The 22,798-nt window shown below is 46.7% G+C and overlaps 1 protein-coding gene across 2 annotated transcripts in view; it reads right to left on the reverse strand.

The window, feature by feature from the left end:
• LOC116359611 (asc-type amino acid transporter 1) overlaps window positions 1-22,798 on the reverse strand; it is an 80,360-nt gene that overhangs the window by 41,387 nt on the left and 16,175 nt on the right. For both annotated transcript variants that reach the window (XM_031812559.1, XM_031812558.1), the window contains exons 2-3: window positions 17,452-17,656; window positions 14,642-14,793 (exon numbers count right to left, since the gene is read on the reverse strand). In XM_031812559.1, the coding sequence (XP_031668419.1) occupies window positions 14,642-14,793; window positions 17,452-17,656 (357 nt within the window). The remainder of the gene's footprint in view (window positions 1-14,641; window positions 14,794-17,451; window positions 17,657-22,798) is intronic.

Consider the following 22,798-nt stretch of genomic DNA (forward strand, 5'->3'; position numbering starts at 1 on the left):
ATGGTCTGCTACAGGCTGTATGGTCCTGGTACAGGCTGTATGGTCTGCTACAGGCTGTATGATCCTGGTACAGGCTGTATGGTCTGGTACAGGCTGTCTGGTAAGGTTGTATGGTCCTGGTACAGGCTGTATGGTCTGGTACAGGCTGTATGGTCCTGGTACAGGCGTTCTGGTCTGGTACAGGCTGTATGGTCTGGTACAGGCTGTATGGTAAGGCTGTATGGTCTGGTACAGGCTGTATGGTCCTGGTACAGGCTGTATGGTCTGGTACAGGCTGTATGGTCCTGGTACAGGCTGTATGGTAAGGCTGTATGGTCTGGTACAGGCTGTAGGGTCTGGTACAGGCTGTATGGTCTGGTACAGGCTGTATGGTAAGGCTGTATGGTCCTGGTACAGGCTGTATGGTCTGGTACAGGCTGTATGGTCTGGTACAGGCTGTATGGTCCTGGTACAGGCTGTATGGTCTGGTACAGGCTGTATGGTCTGGTACAGGCTGTATGGTAAGGCTGTATGGTCCTGGTACAGGCTGTATGGTCTGGTACAGGCTGTATGGTCCTGGTACAGGCTGTATGGTCTGGTACAGGCTGTATGGTAAGGCTGTATGGTCCTGGTACAGGCTGTATGGTCTGCTACAGGCTGTATGGTAAGGCTGTATGGTCCTGGTACAGGCTGTATGGACTGGTACAGGCTGTATGGTCTGGTACAGGCTGTCTGGTCTGGTACAGGCTGTATGGTCTGGTACAGGCTGTATGGTCCTGGTACAGGCTGTATGGTCTGGTACAGGCTGTATGGTCTGGTACAGGCTGTATGGTAAGGCTGTATGGTCTGGTACAGGCTGTATGGTAAGGCTGTATGGTCTGGTACAGGCTGTATGGTCTGGTACAGGCTGTATGGTCTGGTACAGGCTGTATGGTCTGGTACAGGCTGTATGGTCCTGGTACAGGCTGTATGGTAAGGCTGTATGGTCTGGTACAGGCTGTATGGTCTGGTACAGGCTGTATGGTCTGGTACAGGCTGTATGGTCTGATACAGGCTGTAGGGTCTGGTACAGGCTGTATGATCCTGGTACAGGCTGTATGGTCCTGGTACAGGCTGTATGGTCTGGTACAGGCTGTATGGTCTGGTACAGGCTGTAGGGTCTGGTACAGGCTGTATGGTCTGGTACAGGCTGTATGGTAAGGCTGTATGGTCTGGTACAGGCTGTATGGTCTGGTACAGGCTGTAGGGTCTGGTACAGGCTGTATGATCCTGGTACAGGCTGTATGGTCTGGTACAGGCTGTATGGTCTGGTACAGGCTGTAAGGCTGTATGGTCTGGTACAGGCTGTATGGTCTGCTACAGGCTGTATGGTCTGCTACAGGCTGTATGGTCTGCTACAGGCTGTATGGTCTGGTACAGGCTGTATGGTCTGCTACAGGCTGTATGGTCTGGTACAGGCTGTATGGTCCTGGTACAGGCTGTATGGTCTGGTACAGGCTGTATGGTCTGGTACAGGCTGTATGGTCTGCTACAGGCTGTATGGTCCTGGTACAGGCTGTATGGTCTGGTACAGGCTGTATGGTCTGGTACAGGCTGTATGGTCTGCTACAGGCTGTATGGTCCTGGTACAGGCTGTATGGTCTGGTACAGGCTGTATGGTCTGCTACAGGCTGTATGATCCTGGTACAGGCTGTATGGTCTGGTACAGGCTGTCTGGTAAGGTTGTATGGTCCTGGTACAGGCTGTATGGTCTGGTACAGGCTGTATGGTCTGATACAGGCTGTATGGTCCTGGTACAGGCGTTCTGGTCTGGTACAGGCTGTATGGTCTGGTACAGGCTGTATGGTAAGGCTGTATGGTCTGGTACAGGCTGTATGGTCCTGGTACAGGCTGTATGGTCTGGTACAGGCTGTATGATCCTGGTACAGGCTGTATGGTAAGGCTGTATGGTCTGGTACAGGCTGTAGGGTCTGGTACAGGCTGTATGGTCTGGTACAGGCTGTATGGTAAGGCTGTATGGTCCTGGTACAGGCTGTATGGTCTGGTACAGGCTGTATGGTCTGGTACAGGCTGTATGGTCTGGTACAGGCTGTATGGTCTGGTACAGGCTGTATGGTCCTGGTACAGGCTGTATGGTCTGGTACAGGCTGTATGGTCTGGTACAGGCTGTATGGTAAGGCTGTATGGTCCTGGTACAGGCTGTATGGTCTGGTACAGGCTGTATGGTCCTGGTACAGGCTGTATGGTCTGGTACAGGCTGTATGGTAAGGCTGTATGGTCCTGGTACAGGCTGTATGGTCTGCTACAGGCTGTATGGTAAGGCTGTATGGTCCTGGTACAGGCTGTATGGTCTGGTACAGGCTGTATGGTCTGGTACAGGCTGTCTGGTCTGGTACAGGCTTTATGGTCTGGTACAGGCTGTATGGTCTGGTACAGGCTGTATGGTAAGGCTGTATGGTCTGGTACAGGCTGTATGGTCCTGGTACAGGCTGTATGGTCTGGTACAGGCTGTATGGTCTGGTACAGGCTGTATGGTAAGGCTGTATGGTCTGGTACAGGCTGTATGGTAAGGCTGTATGGTCTGGTACAGGCTGTATGGTCTGGTACAGGCTGTATGGTCTGGTACAGGCTGTATGGTCCTGGTACAGGCTGTATGGTCTGGTACAGGCTGTATGGTTTGGTAAAGGCTGTATGGTAAGGCTGTATGGTCCTGGTACAGGCTGTATGGTCTGGTACAGGCTGTATGGTCTGGTACAGGCTGTATGGTCCTGGTACAGGCTGTATGGTCTGGTACAGGCTGTATGGTAAGGCTGTATGGTCCTGGTACAGGCTGTATGGTCTGGTACAGGCTGTATGGTAAGGCTGTATGGTCTGGTACAGGCTGTATGGTAAGGCTGTATGGTAAGGCTGTATGGTCTGGTACAGGCTGTATGGTCTGATACAGGCTGTAGGGTCTGGTACAGGCTGTATGGTCTGGTACAGGCTGTATGATCCTGGTACAGGCTGTATGGTCCTGGTACAGGCTGTATGGTAAGGCTGTATGGTCCTGGTACAGGCTGTATGGTCTGCTACAGGCTGTATGGTCTGGTACAGGCTGTATGGTAAGGCTGTATGGTCTGGTACAGGCTGTATGGTCTGGTACAGGCTGTAGGGTCTGGTACAGGCTGTATGATCCTGGTACAGGCTGTATGGTCTGGTACAGGCTGTATGGTCTGGTACAGGCTGTATGGTAAGGCTGTATGGTCTGGTACAGGCTGTATGGTCTGCTACAGGCTGTATGGTCTGCTACAGGCTGTATGGTCTGCTACAGGCTGTATGGTCTGGTACAGGCTGTATGGTCTGCTACAGGCTGTATGGTCTGGTACAGGCTGTATGGTCCTGGTACAGGCTGTATGGTCTGGTACAGGCTGTATGGTCTGGTACATGCTGTATGGTCTGCTACAGGCTGTATGGTCCTGGTACAGGCTGTATGGTCTGGTACAGGCTGTATGGTCTGGTACAGGCTGTATGGTCTGGTACAGGCTGTATGGTCTGCTACAGGCTGTATGGTCCTGGTACAGGCTGTATGGTCTGGTACAGGCTGTATGGTCTGCTACAGGCTGTATGATCCTGGTACAGGCTGTATGGTCTGGTACAGGCTGTCTGGTAAGGTTGTATGGTCCTGGTACAGGCTGTATGGTCTGGTACAGGCTGTATGGTCTGGTACAGGCTGTATGGTCCTGGTACAGGCGTTCTGGTCTGGTACAGGCTGTATGGTCTGGTACAGGCTGTATGGTAAGGCTGTATGGTCTGGTACAGGCTGTATGGTCCTGGTACAGGCTGTATGGTCTGGTACAGGCTGTATGGTCCTGGTACAGGCTGTATGGTAAGGCTGTATGGTCTGGTACAGGCTGTAGGGTCTGGTACAGGCTGTATGGTCTGGTACAGGCTGTATGGTAAGGCTGTATGGTCCTGGTACAGGCTGTATGGTCTGGTACAGGCTGTATGGTCTGGTACAGGCTGTATGGTCCTGGTACAGGCTGTATGGTCTGGTACAGGCTGTATGGTAAGGCTGTATGGTCCTGGTACAGGCTGTATGGTCTGGTACAGGCTGTATGGTCCTGGTACAGGCTGTATGGTCTGGTACAGGCTGTATGGTAAGGCTGTATGGTCCTGGTACAGGCTGTATGGTCTGCTACAGGCTGTATGGTAAGGCTGTATGGTCCTGGTACAGGCTGTATGGTCTGGTACAGGCTGTATGGTCTGGTACAGGCTGTATGGTCTGCTACAGGCCCGTCAAAATAAAAATTGGGGTTCCACCGTACTGATGAAACATGAGCTCATTACAATAATTAAACAAAATGTCAAACTGTAAGGCCATTACACCACTCTATCATTACCGCATGACAGACGCTCTCTCTCTCTCTCTCTCTCTCTCTCTCTCTCTCTCTCTCCTCTCTTCCCTCTCTCCTCTCTTCCCTCTCTCCTCTCTTCCCTCTCTCCTCTCTTCCCTCTCTCCTCTCCTTTTCTGTCGATCTGGAACGACACAAGTGGAATCACAAGTTCCATTGCAGGAAGTGAGTGAGTTTAGAGGGAGGGGCACGACGTGGCTAATCAGAACAGCATGGCTGGGCTGGCAGAGGGCCTGTCTGGTGTCTCGTATCCCTCCAGTCAGAGGGCTCTATTTCATCTGCTGCATGGTGGTGATACACCCAGTAGACACACATTAAACTGAACTGAAACAGAGTTTCAACTTGGCCTAGTATTGAATCAGCTGTGTTTCTGTAGGTGTAGGCTGGTCTCGGGTCAGTTTCCTTCTCCATTTTCCCCCCTCTAATGGGTTACGGTTGGAGGAATCTGATCCTAGATCTGTAGCTATCTATATCAGTGTAGTGTAGTCCCGTGTCAATGTGTTTAGTAACAGCAGCAGCAAGCTGGGACACAGCAGGTTGTCTGTCCCCAGGGAGAGGAGGGGGGCCCTGTCCCCAGGGAGAGGAGGGGGGCCCTGTCCCCAGGGAGAGGAGTGACCCACGCCTGTGATGACCTGGCCGAGCCACGAAACCTATCCAGATACGTCCTGAGGACTGTAGCTACTAGAGGAGGGGGCCCTGTCCCCAGGGAGAGGAGGGGGGCCCTGTCCCCAGGGAGAGGAGGGGGGCCCTGTCCCCAGGGAGAGGAGGTGGCCCTGTCCCCAGGGAGAGGAGGGGGCCCTGTCCCCAGGGAGAGGAGAGTGCACAGGGGTTACGGGGGAGAGGAGGGGGGCCCTGTCCCCAGGGAGAGGAGGGGGCCCTGTCCCCAGGGAGAGGAGGGGGGCCCTGTCCTCAGGGAGAGGAGGGTGCACAGGGGTTACGGGGGAGAGGAGGAGGTCCTGTCCCCAGGGAGAGGAGGGTGCACAGGGGTTACGGGGGGCAGGAGATGGCAGGAGAGGGTATGAGGGGGGCAGGAGGAGGCAGGAGAGGGTATGAGGGGACAGGAGAGGGGTAGAGGGGGGCAGGAGAGGGGTAGAGGGGGGAAGGAGGAGGCAGGAGAGGGTATGAGGAGGCAGGAGAGGGTATGAGGAGGCAGGAGAGGGGTAGAGGGGGAGGAGGAGGCAGGAGAGGGTATGAGGGGACAGGAGTGGGGTAGAGGGGGCAGGAGGAGGCAGGAGAGGGTATGAGGGGACAGGAGAGGGGTAGAGGGGGGCAGGAGTGGAGTAGAGGGGGGAAGGAGGAGGCAGGAGAGGGTATGAGGGGACAGGAGTGGGGTAGAGGGGGCAGGAGGAGGCAGGAGAGGGTATGAGGGGACAGGAGAGGGGTAGAGGGGGGCAGGAGAGGAGTAGAGGGGGGAAGGAGGAGGCAGGAGAGGGTATGAGGGGACAGGAGAGGGGTAGAGGGGAGTAGTGGGGGGCAGGAGAGGGGTAGAAGGGGGCAGGAGAGGGGTAGAGGGAGGCAGGAGAGGGGTAGAGGGAGGCAGGAGGGGGGTAGAGGGAGGCAGGAGGGGGGTAGAGGGAGGCAGGAGAGGGGTAGATGGGGGCAGGAGGAGTGCAGCAGTGGGGGAAGGAGAAGGGTAGAGGGGTGCAGGGGGTTTGGGACAGGCACCCCTCCCTCTACTTCATCCATCACAGTGCCGGCTCCCCAAAGAGAGTCTGTCAGTCCTCCTAACCCCCCAAAATAAACTGCTTCCGATGCAGACAAATAAAACCCAGGGAACAAGAAATGGCACCTGATTCCCTATATAGTGTACTACGATCCAAAGTAGTGCACTATATAGGGAATAGGGAGCCATAGGGCTCTGGTCTAAAGTAGTGCACTATATAGGGAATAGGGTGCCATAGGGCTCTGGGCTAAAGTAGTGCACTATATAGGGAATAGGACTCTGGTCTAAAGTAGTGCTCGATATAGGGAATAGGACTCTGGTCTAAAGTAGTGCACTATATAGGGAATAGGGCTCTGGTCTATAGTAGTACCACTATATAGGGAATAGGGCTCTGGTCTAAAGTAGTGCACTATATAGGGAATAGGGCTCTGGTCTAAAGTAGTGCACTATATAGGGAATAGGGCTCTGGTCTAAAGTAGTACCACTATATAGGGAATAGGGTGCCATAGGGCTCTGGTCTATAGTAGTACCACTATATAGGGAATAGGGTGCCATAGGGCTCTGGTCTAAAGTAGTGCACTATATAGGGAATAGGGTGCCATAGGGCTCTGGTCTATAGTAGTACAACTATATAGGGAATAGGGTGCCATAGGGCTCTGGTCTAAAGTAATGCACTATATAGGGGATAGGGTGCCATTTGGGAAAACCCTGGCCTTTAAGATAGCACCAGATTGTTGGCCCGTTGGCCCGGTGTCACAGCGGTGTGGTCCCATTAACCTCGTGGCACCGGGAAAGGGCATCAGACCGGGTCAGTGTACTGAAGGTTTACATTCCCTGTGACTTTGTGACCCACGCCTGTGATGACCTGGCCGAGCCACGAAACCTATCCAGATATAGTATATTATCTCAGTGACACAGACGTCCAGAGGACTGTAGCTACTAAGACATAGAGGCAGGGTAGTTAGAACCAGTGAGGACTGAGGAGTTGTAGCTACTAAGACAGAGACAGGGTAGTTAGAACCAGTGAGGACTGAGGCGTTGTAGTTACTAAGACATAGAGACAGGGTAGTTAGAACCAGTGAGGACTGAGGAGTTGTAGTTACTAAGACATAGAGACAGGGTAGTTAGAACCAGTGAGGACTGAGGAGTTATAATTACTAAGACATAGAGACAGGGTAGTTAGAGACAGTAGTAGCTACAACTGCTCAGTCCTCACTGAGTCTAACTACCCTGTCTCTATGTCTTCTACTGTAAGTCTCTCTGGATCAGAGAGTCTGTTACATGTGGAAATGATTGAGTGACTAGCAAATTACAACAAGTTATAAATATCTCTCTAAGGTAAGCAATGACTGAGATGATAATTGGGCGGCAGGTCGCCTAGTGGTTAGAGTGTTGGACTAGTAACCGAAAGGTTGCAAGGTACAAATCTGTCGTTCCTCCCCTGAACAGGCACTTAACCCTAGGCTGTCATTGAAAATAAGAATTTGTTCTTAACTGACTGATTAAATAAAGGTAAAAAATAATAATATGAGGAACTGATGAAGCACCACCCAGTTTAGACATCACACCTTGGGTATTCTACTACCACACCTTGGGTATTCTATTACCACACCTTGGGTATTCTACTACCACACCTTGGGTATTCTATTACCACACCTTGGGTATTCTACTACCACACCTTGGGTATTCTACTACCACACCTTGGGTATTCTACTACCACACCTTGGGTATTCTACTACCACACCTCTACTACCACACCTTGGGTATTCTACTACCACACCTTGGGTATTCTACTACCACACCTTGGGTATTCTACTACCACACCTTGGGTATTCTACTACCACACCTCTACTACCACACCTTGGGTATTCTACTACCACACCTTGGGTATTCTACTACCACACCTTGGGTATTCTACTACCACACCTTGGGTATTCTACTACCACACCTTGGGTATTCTACTACCACACCTCTACTACCACACCTTGGGTATTCTACTACCACACCTTGGGTATTCTACTACCACACCTTGGGTATTCTACTACCACACCTTGGGTATTCTACTACCACACCTTGGGTATTCTACTACCACACCTTGGGTATTCTACTACCACACCTTGGGTATTCTACTACCACACCTTGGGTATTCTACTACCACACCTTGGGTATTCTACTACCACACCTTGGGTATTCTACTACCACACCTCTACTACCACACATTGGGTGTTCTACTACCACACCTCTACTACCACACCTTGGGTATTCTACTACCACACCTCTACTACCACACATTGGGTATTCTACTACCACACCTCTACTACCACACCTTGGGTATTCTACTACCACACCTTGGGTATTCTACTACCACACCTCTACTACCACACCTTGGGTATTCTACTACCACACCTTGGGTATTCTACTACCACACCTCTACTACCACACCTTGGGTATTCTACTACCACACCTTGGGTATTCTACTACCACACCTCTACTACCACACCTTGGGTATTCTACTACCACACCTCTACTACCACACATTGGGTATTCTACTACCACACCTCTACTACCACACCTTGGGTATTCTACTACCACACCTCTACTACCACACCTTGGGTATTCTACTACCACACCTTGGGTATTCTACTACCACACCTTGGGTATTCTACTACCACACCTCTACTACCACACCTTGGGTATTCTACTACCACACCTCTACTACCACACCTTGGGTATTCTACTACCACACCTTGGGTATTCTACTACCACACCTTGGGTATTCTACTACCACACCTCTACTACCACACCTTGGGTATTCTACTACCACACCTTGGGTATTCTACTACCACATTGGGTATTCTACTACCACAACATTGGGTATTCTACTACCACACCTTGGGTATTCTACTACCACACCTTGGGTATTCTACTACCATACCTTGGGTATTCTACTACCACACCTTGGGTATTCTACTACCACACCTTGGGTATTCTACTACCACAACATTGGGTATTCTACTACCACACCTTGGGTATTCTACTACCACAACATTGGGTATTCTACTACCACACCTTGGGTATTCTACTACCACACCTCTACTACCACACCTTGGGTATTCTACTACCACACCTTGGGTATTCTACTACCACACCTTGGGTATTCTACTACCACACCTTGGGTATTCTACTACCACACCTTGGGTATTCTACTACCACAACATTGGGTATTCTACTACCACACCTTGGGTATTCTACTACCACAACATTGGGTATTCTACTACCACAACATTGGGTATACTACTACCACAACATTGGGTATTCTACTACCACAACATTGGGTATTCTACTACCACAACGTTCAAGAGGAAGTTTAATAAAGCCGGATTGACTTCCTTAATTATTTGACACTTGTAAAACAGATTGTATGACTTTGTGGCTGTGCCAGCTAGGTAACACTCTGCAGAACTGCCTACAGAACAACATTCATGGCAAAACAAACGCTAACCTGCGTTGACATGAGCATGCTGTATACCCAATGGCCCCTGGTCTAAAGTAGTGCACTATATATAGGGAACAGGGTGCCATAGGGCTCTGGTCTGAAGTAGTGCACTATATAGGGAATAGGGTGCCATAGGGCTCTGGTCTAAAGTAGTGCACTATATATAGGGAACAGGGTGCCATAGGGCTCTGGTCTAAAGTAGTGCACTATATAGGGAATAGGGTGCCATTTGGGATTCAGACTTTTCCTTCCTTCTCCACTGTAGGAGGTACTGTGAAGGAGGTATTGTAAAGGAGGTACTGTGAAAGAGGTATTGTAAAGGAGGTACTGTAAAGGGGGTACTGTGAAAGAGGTATTGTAAAGGAGGTACTGTGAAAGAGGTATTGTAAAGGAGGTACTGTAAAGGAGGTACTGTGAAGTGGGTACTGTGAAGGAGGTACTGTAAAGGGGGTACTGTGAAGGAGGTACTGTAAAGGGGGTACTGTGAAGGAGGTACTGTAAAGGAGGTACTGTGAAGGAGGTACTGTGAAGGAGGTGCTGTGAAGGAGGTGCTGTGAAGGGGTACTGTAAAGGAGGTACTGTAAAGGAGGTACTGTGAAGGAGGTACTGTAAAGGGGGTACTGTAAAGGAGGTGCTGTGAAGGAGGTACTGTAAAGGAGGTACTGTGAAGGAGGTACTGTAAAGGAGGTACTGTGAAGGAGGTACTGTAAAGGAGGTACTGTGAAGGAGGTACTGTGAAGGAGGTACTGTAAAGGAGGTACTGTGAAGGAGGTACTGTAAAGGAGGTACTGTGAAGGAGGTACTGTGAAGGAGGTACTGTGAAGGAGGTACTGTGAAAGAGGTATTGTAAAGGGGGTACTGTAAAGGGGGTACTGTGAAGGAGGGACTGTAAAGGAGGTATTGTAAAGGGGGTACTGTGAAGGAGGTACTGTGAAGGAGGTACTGTGAAGGAGGTACTGTAAAGGGGGTACTGTAAAGGAGGTACTGTAAAGGGGGTACTGTGAAGGAGGCACTGTGAAAGAGGTACTGTGAAAGAGGTACTGTGAAAGAGGTAGTGTGAAAGAGGTAGTGTGTGTCTAGAAGAGATATATCAGTTGTAAACCGTCGGAATGTCAAATAGCCAATAGGGTCTTGACTGTCCCCGCGCGCCCTTCCAGGGTTGGTTAGTAGGGTCGTCCCGCCCACTTTCTCCCGCCTGTCACCCAGTGACAGGGGTGTCATAGCAACTGTCACGGCAACCGTGGAAACAATACACAATGGCTTTGAGGACATGACCTTCTATTATCGGTGGAGTCAAACGCTGGTACCATTACGTAGTCTGACACACACTCACACACCGCCTGGTACACACACACACACTGACGGGTCAGGTCAGGTCCCAACACAGGGGCTCGTCCCCCTTCCACCCCCCCCCACATATACACACTGATCCGTAGAACACACACACACCATTACGTAGTCTGACACACACACACACACACATACACACACACACTGATCAGGTGATTGAGGGCCAGAAACACAGGGGCTCGTCTCCACCCCCCCACACACAACCCATTTATTGAAAGTTATCAAGGGCACACACACACACACACACACACACACACACACACACACACACGCCTGCCCTGGGGCGCCCAAGCAAAAGGGGGCTGGTATGCTAACTAACTAACACACACACATCGCCACCCGCCACGGAGAGTCCTGCGCTGACATCCAGGGAACACACACACACACATTGCCACCCGCCACGGAGAGTCCTGTGCTGACATCCAGGGAACACACACACACACACACATTGCCACCCGCCACGGAGAGTCCTGCGCTGACATCCAGGGAACACACACACACACATCGCCACCCGCCACGGAGAGTCCTGCGCTGACATCCAGGGAACACACACACACACACGCCTGCCCTGGGACGCCCAAGCAAAAGGGGGCTGGTATGCTAACTAACACACACACACACAAACACATCGCCACCCGCCACGGAAAGTCCTGCGCTGACATCCAGGGAACACACACACAAACACACGCTAGCACCACGGCTGGCAGGTTAATGAAAGTCAAAGGCTTCACATTCTGTCTCCAGAAATAGTGCTGCATGGCCATCACACCGTCAATGTGCCAATGTGCCAAGGCCGTGGGTTATGGTGAACCGTACACACACACACACACACACACACACACACACACTACACACACACACACACACACATTCCTCCAACCCTGCTCCATCCGGTTTAGACAAGTTCAAACCAGCAGCTGACACAGAAAGACAGACAGACAGGTATGGTTTTCTCTACTGATACGGACCTCAGTCTTCATTAGATATGATGACACTCCACCCTGACTACCGAGACGGACCTCAGTCCTCATTAGATATGATGACACTCCACCCTGACTACCGAGACGGACCTCAGTCCTCATTAGATATGATGACACTACACCCTGACTACCGATACGGACCTCAGTCCTCATTAGATATGATGACACTACACCCTGACTACCGATACGGACCTCAGTCTTCATTAGATATGATGACACTACACCCTGACTACCGATACGGACCTCAGTCCTCATTAGATATGATGACACTACACCCTGACTACCGATACGGACCTCAGTCCTCATTAGATATGATGACATTACAGCCTGACTACCGATACGGACCTCAGTCCTCATTAGATATGATGACACTACACCCTGACTACACTAGTAATTATTTTACTATACTACTAACTAGTAATTATTGTACTATACAACTAACTAGTCATTATTGTACTATACTACTACTAAATAGTCATTATTGTAGTATAGTACTACTACTAAATAGTCATTATTGTACTAAACTACTACTACTAAATAGTCATTATTGTAGTATACCACAACTAAATAGTCATTATTGAACCATACTACTAAATAGTCATTATTGTACTATACTACTACTAAATAGTCATTATTGTACTGTACTACAACTACTAACTAGTCATTATTGTACTATACTACTACTAAATAGTCATTATTGTAGTATAGTACTACTACTAAATAGTCATTATTGTACTAAACTACTACTACTAAATAGTCATTATTGTACTATAGTACTACTACTAAATAGTAATTATTGTAGTATACCACAACTAAATAGTCATTATTGAACCATACTACTAAATAGTCATTATTGTACTATACTACTACTAAATAGTCATTATTGTACTGTACTACAACTACTAACTAGTCATTATTGTAGTATACTACTACTACTAAATAGTCATTATTGTACTATACTACAACTACTATTACTAAATAGTCATTCTTGTAGTATAGTACTACTACTAAATAGTCATTATTGTAGTATAGTACTACTACTACTACTAAATAGTCATTATTGTACTATACTACAACTACTAAATAGTCATTATTGTACTATACTACAACTACTAAATAGTCATTATTGTACTATACTACAACTACTAAATAGTCATTATTGTAGTATAGTACTACTACTAAATAGTCATTATTGTACTATACTACTACTAAATAGTCATTATTGTACTGTACTACAACTACTAACTAGTCATTATTGTAGTATACTACTACTACTAAATAGTCATTATTGTACTATACTACAACTACTATTACTAAATAGTCATTATTGTAGTATAGTACAACTAAATAGTCATTATTGTAGTATAGTACTACTACTAAATAGTCATTATTGTAGTATACTACTACTACTAAATAGTCATTATTGTACTATACTACAACTACTAAATAGTCATTATTGTACTATACTACAACTACTAAATAGTCATTATTGTAGTATAGTACTACTACTAAATAGTCATTATTGTACTATACTACTACTAAATAGTCATTATTGTAGTATAGTACTACTACTACTACTAAATAGTCCTTATTGTACTATACTACAACTACTAACTAGTCATTATTGTACTATAGTACTACTACTAAATAGTCATTATTGAACCATACTACTAAATAGTCATTATTGTACTATACTACTACTAAATAGTCATTATTGTAGTATAGTACTACTACTAAATAGTCATTATTGTACTGTACTACAACTACTAACTAGTCATTATTGTAGTATACTACTACTACTACTAAATAGTCATTATTGTACTATACTACAACTACTAAATTGTCATTATTGTACTATACTACTACTAAATAGTCATTATTGTACTATACTACTACTACTAAATAGTCATTATTGTAGTATAGTACTACTACTAAATAGTCATTATTGTACTATAGTACTACTACTAAATAGTCATTATTGTAGTATACTACTACTAAATAGTCATTATTGTACTATAGTACTACTACTAAATAGTCATTATTGTAGTATACTACTACTAAATAGTCATTATTGTACTATAGTACTACTACTAAATATTCATTATTGTAGTATACCACTACTAAATAGTCATTATTGTAGTATACTACTACTAAATAGTCATTATTGTAGTATAGTACTACTACTAAATAGTCATTACTGTAGTATACTACTACTAAATAGTCATTATTGTACTATAGTACTACTACTAAATAGTCATTATTGTACTATAGTACTACTACTAAATAGTCATTATTGTACTATAGTACTACTACTAAATAGTCATTATTGTACTATAGTACTACTACTAAATAGTCATTATTGTAGTATACTACTACTAAATAGTCATTATTGTACTATAGTACTACTACTAAATAGTCATTATTGTAGTATACTACTACTAAATAGTCATTATTGTAGTATAGTACTACTACTAAATAGTCATTACTGTAGTATACTACTACTAAATAGTCATTATTGTACTATAGTACTACTACTAAATAGTCATGATTGTACTATAGTACTACTACTAAATAGTCATTATTGTAGTATACTACTACTAAATAGTCATTATTGTACTATAGTACTACTACTAAATATTCATTATTGTAGTATACCACTACTAAATAGTCATTATTGTAGTATACTACTACTAAATAGTCATTATTGTACTATAGTACTACTACTAAATAGTCATTATTGTAGTATACCACAACTAAATAGTGTTTATTATACTGGACTTACATATGCAGATGGTGGAGAGAAGCCTGGTGGCCAAGTATGGAGGGACACAGTTCTGGAAGGCAGGCTGCAGGACATAGTTGGAGAAGGTGAGAGCTATGACAGCCAGGGTGGTGGGGTACATGATGAGAACCGCGCTCCATAGGAGCAGGAACCTATAGGAAGACAGCACATATACTGTTAAAACTATATATATTTATACTTGTATGTAGACGGTCTGCCTTGTTTTCTAGAGACTGGACATTAGCGAGTAAAATACTCGGAAGAGTTGCATGGTGTGTGCGCCTCCGAACCCTGACCAGAAAGCCGCTCTGTCTACCTCTCCTGCGGCAACTTTGTTTTGTCTTAGCCTCTTGGGTGGTTCGGACGAAGGATCCACTTCGGGAAAGTCGTATTCCTGGTCGTAGTGCTGGTAAGAAGACGTCTCTCTGATATCCAATAGTTCTTCCCGGCTGTACGTATTAACACTTGAGATCTCCTGGGCTAACAATGTAGGAAATAATACACAAAAAATCTAACTACTGCATAGTTTCCTAAGGACTAGAAGTGAGGCGAACGTTTCTGTCGGTGCCATTTTGCCATCTAGAGAGTTGGGACATTGAGGTTTCTGCATCATGATCCATTTAATAACATTCTATTGCAGCCATGTTGGCTCCTGTTAACAAAATGAGCATCAGGATGCATTTAATAACATTCTATTGCAGCCATGTTGGCTCCTGTTAACAAAATGAGCATCAGGATGCATTTAATAACATTCTATTGCAGCCATGTTGGCTCCTGTTAACAAAATGAGCATCAGGATGCATTTAGCCTTGTCCTGTTGGAGCCTGTGATATCCGGTCCTGTTGGAGCCTGTGATATTTATTCCTGTTGGAGCCTGTGATCTCTGGTCCTGTTGGAGCCTGTGATATTTATTCCTGTTGGAGCCTGTGATCTCTGGTCCTGTTGGAGCCTGTGATATTTATTCCTGTTGGAGCCTGTGATATTTATTCCTGTTGAAGCCTGTGATGTCTGGTCCTGTTGGAGCCTGTGATATCTGGTCCTGTTGGAGCCTGTGATATTTATTCCTGTTGAAGCCTGTGATGTCTGGTCCTGTTGGAGCCTGTGATCTCTAGTCCTGTTGGAGCCTGTGATGTCTGGTCCTGTTGGAGCCTGTGATATCCGGTCCTGTTGGAGCCTGTGATCTCTGGTCCTGTTGGAGCCTGTGATGTCTGGTCCTGTTGGAGCCTGTGATGTCTGGTCCTGTTGGAGCCTGTGATACCTAGTCCTGTTGGAGCCTGTGATATCTAGTCCTGTTGGAGCCTGTGATCTCTAGTCCTGTTGGAGCCTGTGATACCTAGTCCTGTTGGAGCCTGTGATACCTAGTCCTTTTGTAGACAGTGCATTCGGAAAGTGTTCAGACCCCTTGACTTTTTCCATATTTTGTGACATTACAGCCTCATTATAAAATGGATTTACACACAATACCTCATAATAACAAAGCAAAAACAGGTTTTTAGAAAGTTGAGCAAATTCATAAAAAAATTTAAAAAACGGAAATATCACATTTACATCAGTATTCAGACCCTTTACTCAGTGCTTTGTTGAAGCACCTTAGGCAGCGATTACAGCCTCCAGTCTTCTTGGGTATGATGCTACAAGCTTGGCACACCTGTATTTGGGGAGTTTCTCCCATTCCTCTCTGCAGATCCTCTCACTAGTCCGTGTTGTGGTCAGATTAATCATACTAGTCCATGTTGTGGTCAGATGTCTTTTCACTAATCTATGTTGTGGTCAGATTAATCCTGCCAGTCTGTTCACTAATCTATGTTGTGGTCAGATTAATCCTGCCAGTCTGTTCACTAATCCATGTTGTGGTCAGATTAATCCTGACAGTCCTCTCACTAGTCCATGTTGTGGTCAGATTAATCCTGACAGTCCTCTCACTAGTCCATGTTGTGGTCAGATTAATCCTGCCAGTCTGTTCACTAATCTATGTTGTGGTCAGATTAATCCTGCCAGTCTTTTCACTAGTCCATGTTGTGGTCAGATTAATCCTGCCAGTCTTTTCACTAGTCCATGTTGTGGTCAGATTAATCCTGCCAGTCCTCTCACTAGTCCATGTTGTTCGTCAGATTAATCCTGCCAGTCTGTTCACTAGTCCATGTTGTGGTCAGATTAATCCTGCCAGTCTTTTCACTAGTCCATGTTGTGGTCAGATTAATCCTGCCAGTCTGTTCACTAGTCCATGTTGTGGTCAGATTAATCCTGACAGTCCTCTCACTAGTCCATGTTGTTCGTCAGATTAATCCTGCCAGTCTGTTCACTAGTCCATGTTGTGGTCAGATTAATCCTGCCAGTCTGTTCACTAGTCCATGTTGTGGTCAGATTAATCCTGCCAGTCCTCTCACTAGTCCATGTTGTGGTCAGATGAAACAATAGTAGCTCTATATCTTTCACTAGATGTGTTTTAATGGTCAATTAACCAACATTTCTGAAAATGTATATATCGTGTTTTGGAATGAAATTCTTCCCTTCTACTCTGAGACCCTTAACCACTGCGCCACCCGTGAGGCCCTTCCCTTCTACTCTGAGACCCTTAACCACTGCGCCACCCGGGAGGCCCTTCCCTTCTACTCTGAGACCCTTAACCACTGCGCCACCCGGGAGGCCCTTCCCTTCTACTCTGAGACCCTTAACCACTGCGCCACCAGGGAGGCCCTTCCCTTCTACTCTGAGACGGGCCCTGGACATTTCTGAAAAAACCTGGGAATTCTGGGAAGGTTTCTGGGTTGTTCCCTAATCAGGATTGTGGACATAAAATAGACACGTACCCCACCAGTCCTCCGAATATCTCTGTGACGTAGGAGTAGTCTCCCCCTGACTTGGGAATGGTGACGCCCAGCTCAGCGTAACACATGGACCCCAGGGCGCAGATACCCCCTCCGCACACCCATACGATGAGGGACAGACCCACCGAACCAGCGTGCTCCAAAACACCCTTAGGAGAGATGAATATCCCCGAACCAATGATGTTACCTGGAGAACAAGAGAGACAGACAGATACATTAGTATCAAGTGTAGTAGTTTCCTGTGGTCTTCAACAACCTCCCAGTCCTGTCCCCTTGATGTGAGGGAGGAGAAATACATTCACATCAACTCTAATAGTTGGTCTTCAACAACCTCCCAGTCCTGTCCCCTTGTTGTGAGGGAGGAGAAATACATTCACATCAACTCTAATAGTTGGTCTTCAACAACCTCCCAGTCCTGTCCCCTTGTTGTGAGGGAGGAGAAATACATTCACATCAACTCTAATAGTTGGTCTTCAACAACCTCCCAGTCCTGTCCCCTTGATGTGAGGGAGGAGAAATACATTCACATCAACTCTAATAGTTGGTCTTCAACAACCTCCCAGTCCTGTCCCCTTGTTGTGAGGGAGGAGAAATACATTCACATCAACTCTAATAGTTGGTCTTCAACAACCTCCCAGTCCTGTCCCCTTGTTGTGAGGGAGGAGAAATACATTCACATCAACTCTAATAGTTGGTCTTCAACAACCTCCCAGTCCTGTCCCCTTGTTGTGAGGGAGGAGAAATACATTCACATCAACTCTAATAGTTGGTCTTCAACAACCTCTCAGTCCTGTCCCCTTGTTGTGAGGGAGGAGAAATACATTCACATCAACTCTAATAGTTGGTCTTCAACAACCTCCCAGTCCTGTCCCCTTGTTGTGAGGGAGGAGAAATACATTCACATCAACTCTAATAGTTGGTCTTCAACAACCTCCCAGTCCCGTCCCCTTGTTGTGAGGGAGGAGAAATACATTCACATCAACTCTAATAGTTGGTCTTCAACAACCTCCCAGTCCTGTCCCCTTGTTGTGAGGGAGGAGAAATACATTCACATCAACTCTAATAGTTGGTCTTCAACAACCTCCCAGTCCTGTCCCCTTGATGTGAGGGAGGAGAAATACATTCACATCAACTCTAATAGTTGGTCTTCAACAACCTCCCAGTCCTGTCCCCTTGATGTGAGGGAGGAGAAATACATTCATATCTAGACTAACAGGTGTCTGTATAGAGGCTTGCTACTAACAGGTGTCTGTATAGAGCCTTGCTACTAACAGGTGTCTCTATAGAGCCTTGCTACTAACAGGTGTCTCTATAGAGCCTTACTACTAACAGGTGTCTCTATAGAGCCTTACTACTAACAGGTGTCTCTATAGAGCCTTGCTACTCTTATTTTCAAATGTATTTATACTGTGGATTTACTTCTTTACTTACCTACACACACACACACACACACACACACACACACACACACACACACACACACACACACACACACACACACACACACACACACACACACACACACACACACACACACACACACACACACACACACACACTTTTTTTGGGCACTATTGGTTAGAGCCTGTAAGTAAGCATTTCACTGTGAGGTCTACTACACCTGTTGTATTCGGCGCATGTGACAAATAAACTTAGATTTGATTTAATAGTTGGTCTTCAACAACCTCCCAGTCTTGTCCACTTGTGCTTTTTTATAGTTGTGGGGTTGTTTATCATAAGAAAAATCTGTTTTCTGTTATCAATTTGATAAACAACCCCCCCTAGTCATCACACAGCTGTTTCAGATCTGGGTTACAACCACAGTGACCTGAAATGACCATGGAGCTCTGGTGCTGTTCCCCATGTCCTAGTCTCTGGTGCTGTTCCTCATGTCCTAGTCTCTGGTGCTGTTAACCATGTCCCAGTCTCTGGTGCTGTTCCCCATGTCCTAGTCTCTGGTGCTGTTCCCCATGTCCTAGTCTCTGGTGCTGTTCCCCATGTCCTAGTCTCTGGTGCTGTTCCCCATGTCCTAGTCTCTGGTGCTGTTCCCCATGTCCTAGTCTCTGGTGCTGTTCCCCATGTCCTAGTCTCTGGTGCTGTTCCCCATGTCCTAGTCTCTGGTGCTGTTCCCCATGTCCTAGTCTCTGGTGCTGTTCCCCATGTCCTAGTCTCTGGTGCTGTTCCCCATGTCCTAGTCTCTGGTGCTGTTCCCATGTCCTAGTCTCTGGTGCTGTTCCCCATGTCCTAGTCTCTGTTCTACAGGGTCAGTGAACTGGACTGTTACTACTGGCTAACACTGAGGTCTGTTACTACACTACGTAACCCTGACTAACACTGAGGTCTGTTACTACACTATGTAACCCTGGACTAACACTGAGGTCTGTTACTACACTATGTAACCCTGACTAACACTGAGGTCTGTTACTACACTGTGTAACCCTGACTAACACTGAGGTCTGTTACTACACTACATAACCCTGACTAACACTGAGGTCTGTTACTACACTACGTAACCCTGGCTAACACTGAGGTCTGTTACTACACTACGTAACCCTGGCTAACACTGAGGTCTGTTACTACACTACGTAACCCTGACTAACACTGAGGTCTGTTACTACAATACGTAACCCTGACTAACACTGAGGTCTGTTACTACACTACGTAACCCTGGACTAACACTGAGGTCTGTTACTACACTATGTAACCCTGACTAACACTGAGGTCTGTTACTACACTGTGTAACCCTGGACTAACACTGAGGTCTGCTACTACACTGTGTAACCGTGGACTAACACTGAGGTCTGTTACTACACTATGTAACCCTGACTAACACTGAGGTCTGTTACTACACTACGTAAACCTGACTAACACTGAGGTCTGTTACTACACTACGTAACCCTGGCTAACACTGAGGTCTGTTACTACACTGTGCAACCCTGGACTAACACTGAGGTCGTTTACTACACTGTGTAACCCTGGACTAACACTGAGGTCTGTTACTACACTGGTTAACCCTAGACTAACACTGAGGTCTGTTACTACACTACGTAACCCTGACTAACACTGAGGTCTGTTACTACACTACGTAACCCTGGACTAACACTGAGGCCTGTTACTACACTACGTAACCCTGGCTAACACTGAGGTCTGTTACTACACTACGTAGCCCTGACTAACACTGAGGTCTGTTACTACACTACGTAACCCTGGCTAACACTGAGGTATGTTACTACACTGTGTAACCCTGGACTAACACTGAGGTCTGTTACTACACTACGTAACCTTCACTAACACTGAGGTCTGTTACTACACTGTGTAACCCTGGCTAACACTGAGGTCTGTTACTACACTACGTAACCCTGACTAACACTGAGGTCTGTTACTACACTACGTAACCCTGGACTAACACTGAGGCCTGTTACTACACTACGTAACCCTGGCTAACACTGAGGTCTGTTACTACACTACGTAGCCCTGACTAACACTGAGGTCTGTTACTACACTACGTAACCCTGGCTAACACTGAGGTATGTTACTACACTGTGTAACCCTGACTAACACTGAGGTCTGTTACTACACTGTGTAACCCTGGACTAACACTGAGGTCTGTTACTACACTATGTAGCCCTGACTAACACTGAGGTCTGTTACTACACTACGTAGCCCTGACTAACACTGAGGTCTGTTACTACACTACGTAACCCTGACTAACACTGAGGTCTGTTACTACACTACGTAACCCTGGCTGACACTGAGGTCTGCTACTACACTGTGTAACCCTGGCTAACACTGAGGTCTGTTACTACACTACGTAACCCTGACTAACACTGAGGTATGTTACTACACTGTGTAACCCTGGACTAACACTGAGGCCTGTTACTACACTACGTAACCCTGGCTAACACTGAGGTCTGCTACTACACTGTGTAACCCTGGCTCTGTGTCTGAGGCCTGTTACTACACTGTGTATCCCTGGCTCTGTGTCTGAGGCCTGCTACTACACTGTGTAACCCTGGCTAACACTGAGGTCTGCTACTACACTGTGTAACCCTGGCTAACACTGAGGTCTGTTACTACACTACGTAACCATGGCTAACACTGAGGTCTGCTACTACACTGTGTAACCCTGGCTAACACTGAGGTCTGCTACTACACTGTGTAACCCTGGACTAACACTGAGGTCTGTTACTACACTATGTAGCCCTGACTAACACTGAGGTCTGTTACTACACTACGTAGCCCTGACTAACACTGAGGTCTGTTACTACACTACGTAACCCTGACTAACACTGAGGTCTGTTACTACACTACGTAACCCTGGCTGACACTGAGGTCTGCTACTACACTGTGTAACCCTGGCTAACACTGAGGTCTGTTACTACACTACGTAACCCTGACTAACACTGAGGTATGTTACTACACTGTGTAACCCTGGACTAACACTGAGGCCTGTTACTACACTACGTAACCCTGGCTAACACTGAGGTCTGCTACTACACTGTGTAACCCTGGCTCTGTGTCTGAGGCCTGTTACTACACTGTGTATCCCTGGCTCTGTGTCTGAGGCCTGCTACTACACTGTGTAACCCTGGCTAACACTGAGGTCTGCTACTACACTGTGTAACCCTGGCTAACACTGAGGTCTGTTACTACACTACGTAACCATGGCTAACACTGAGGTCTGCTACTACACTGTGTAACCCTGGCTAACACTGAGGTCTGCTACTACACTGTGTAACCCTGGCTCTGTGTCTGAGGCCTGTTACTACACAACGTAGCCCTGACTAACACTGAGGTCTGTTACTACACTACGTAACCCTGGCTAACACTGAGGTCTGCTACTACACTGTGTAACCCTGGCTCTGTGTCTGAGGCTGGCTGAGGTACTCATCCCTTCCACGTCCACAACATCATCATCTGATCCACTGAGGTCTGCTACTACACTGTGTAACCCTGGCTCTGTGTCTGAGGCCTGCTACTACACTGTGTAACCCTGGCTCTGTGTCTGAGGCTGGCTGAGGTACCCATCCCTTCCACGTCCACAACATCATCATCTGATCCACTGAGGTCTGCTACTACACTGTGTAACCCTGGCTCTGTGTCTGAGGTCTGCTACTACACTGTGTAACCCTGGCTCTGTGTCTGACGCCTGCTACTACACTGTGTAACCCTGGCTCTGTGTCTGAGGCTGGCTGAGGTACCCATCCCTTCCACGTCCACAACATCATCATCTGATCCACTGAGGTCTGCTACTACACTGGTTAACCCTGGCTCTGTGTCTGAGGTCTGCTACTACACTGTGTAACCCTGGCTCTGTGTCTGAGGTCTG

This window comes from Oncorhynchus kisutch, unplaced genomic scaffold (genome assembly GCF_002021735.2).
Source record: "Oncorhynchus kisutch isolate 150728-3 unplaced genomic scaffold, Okis_V2 Okis03b-Okis08b_hom, whole genome shotgun sequence".
Classification (NCBI taxonomy): Eukaryota; Metazoa; Chordata; class Actinopteri; order Salmoniformes; family Salmonidae; genus Oncorhynchus; species Oncorhynchus kisutch.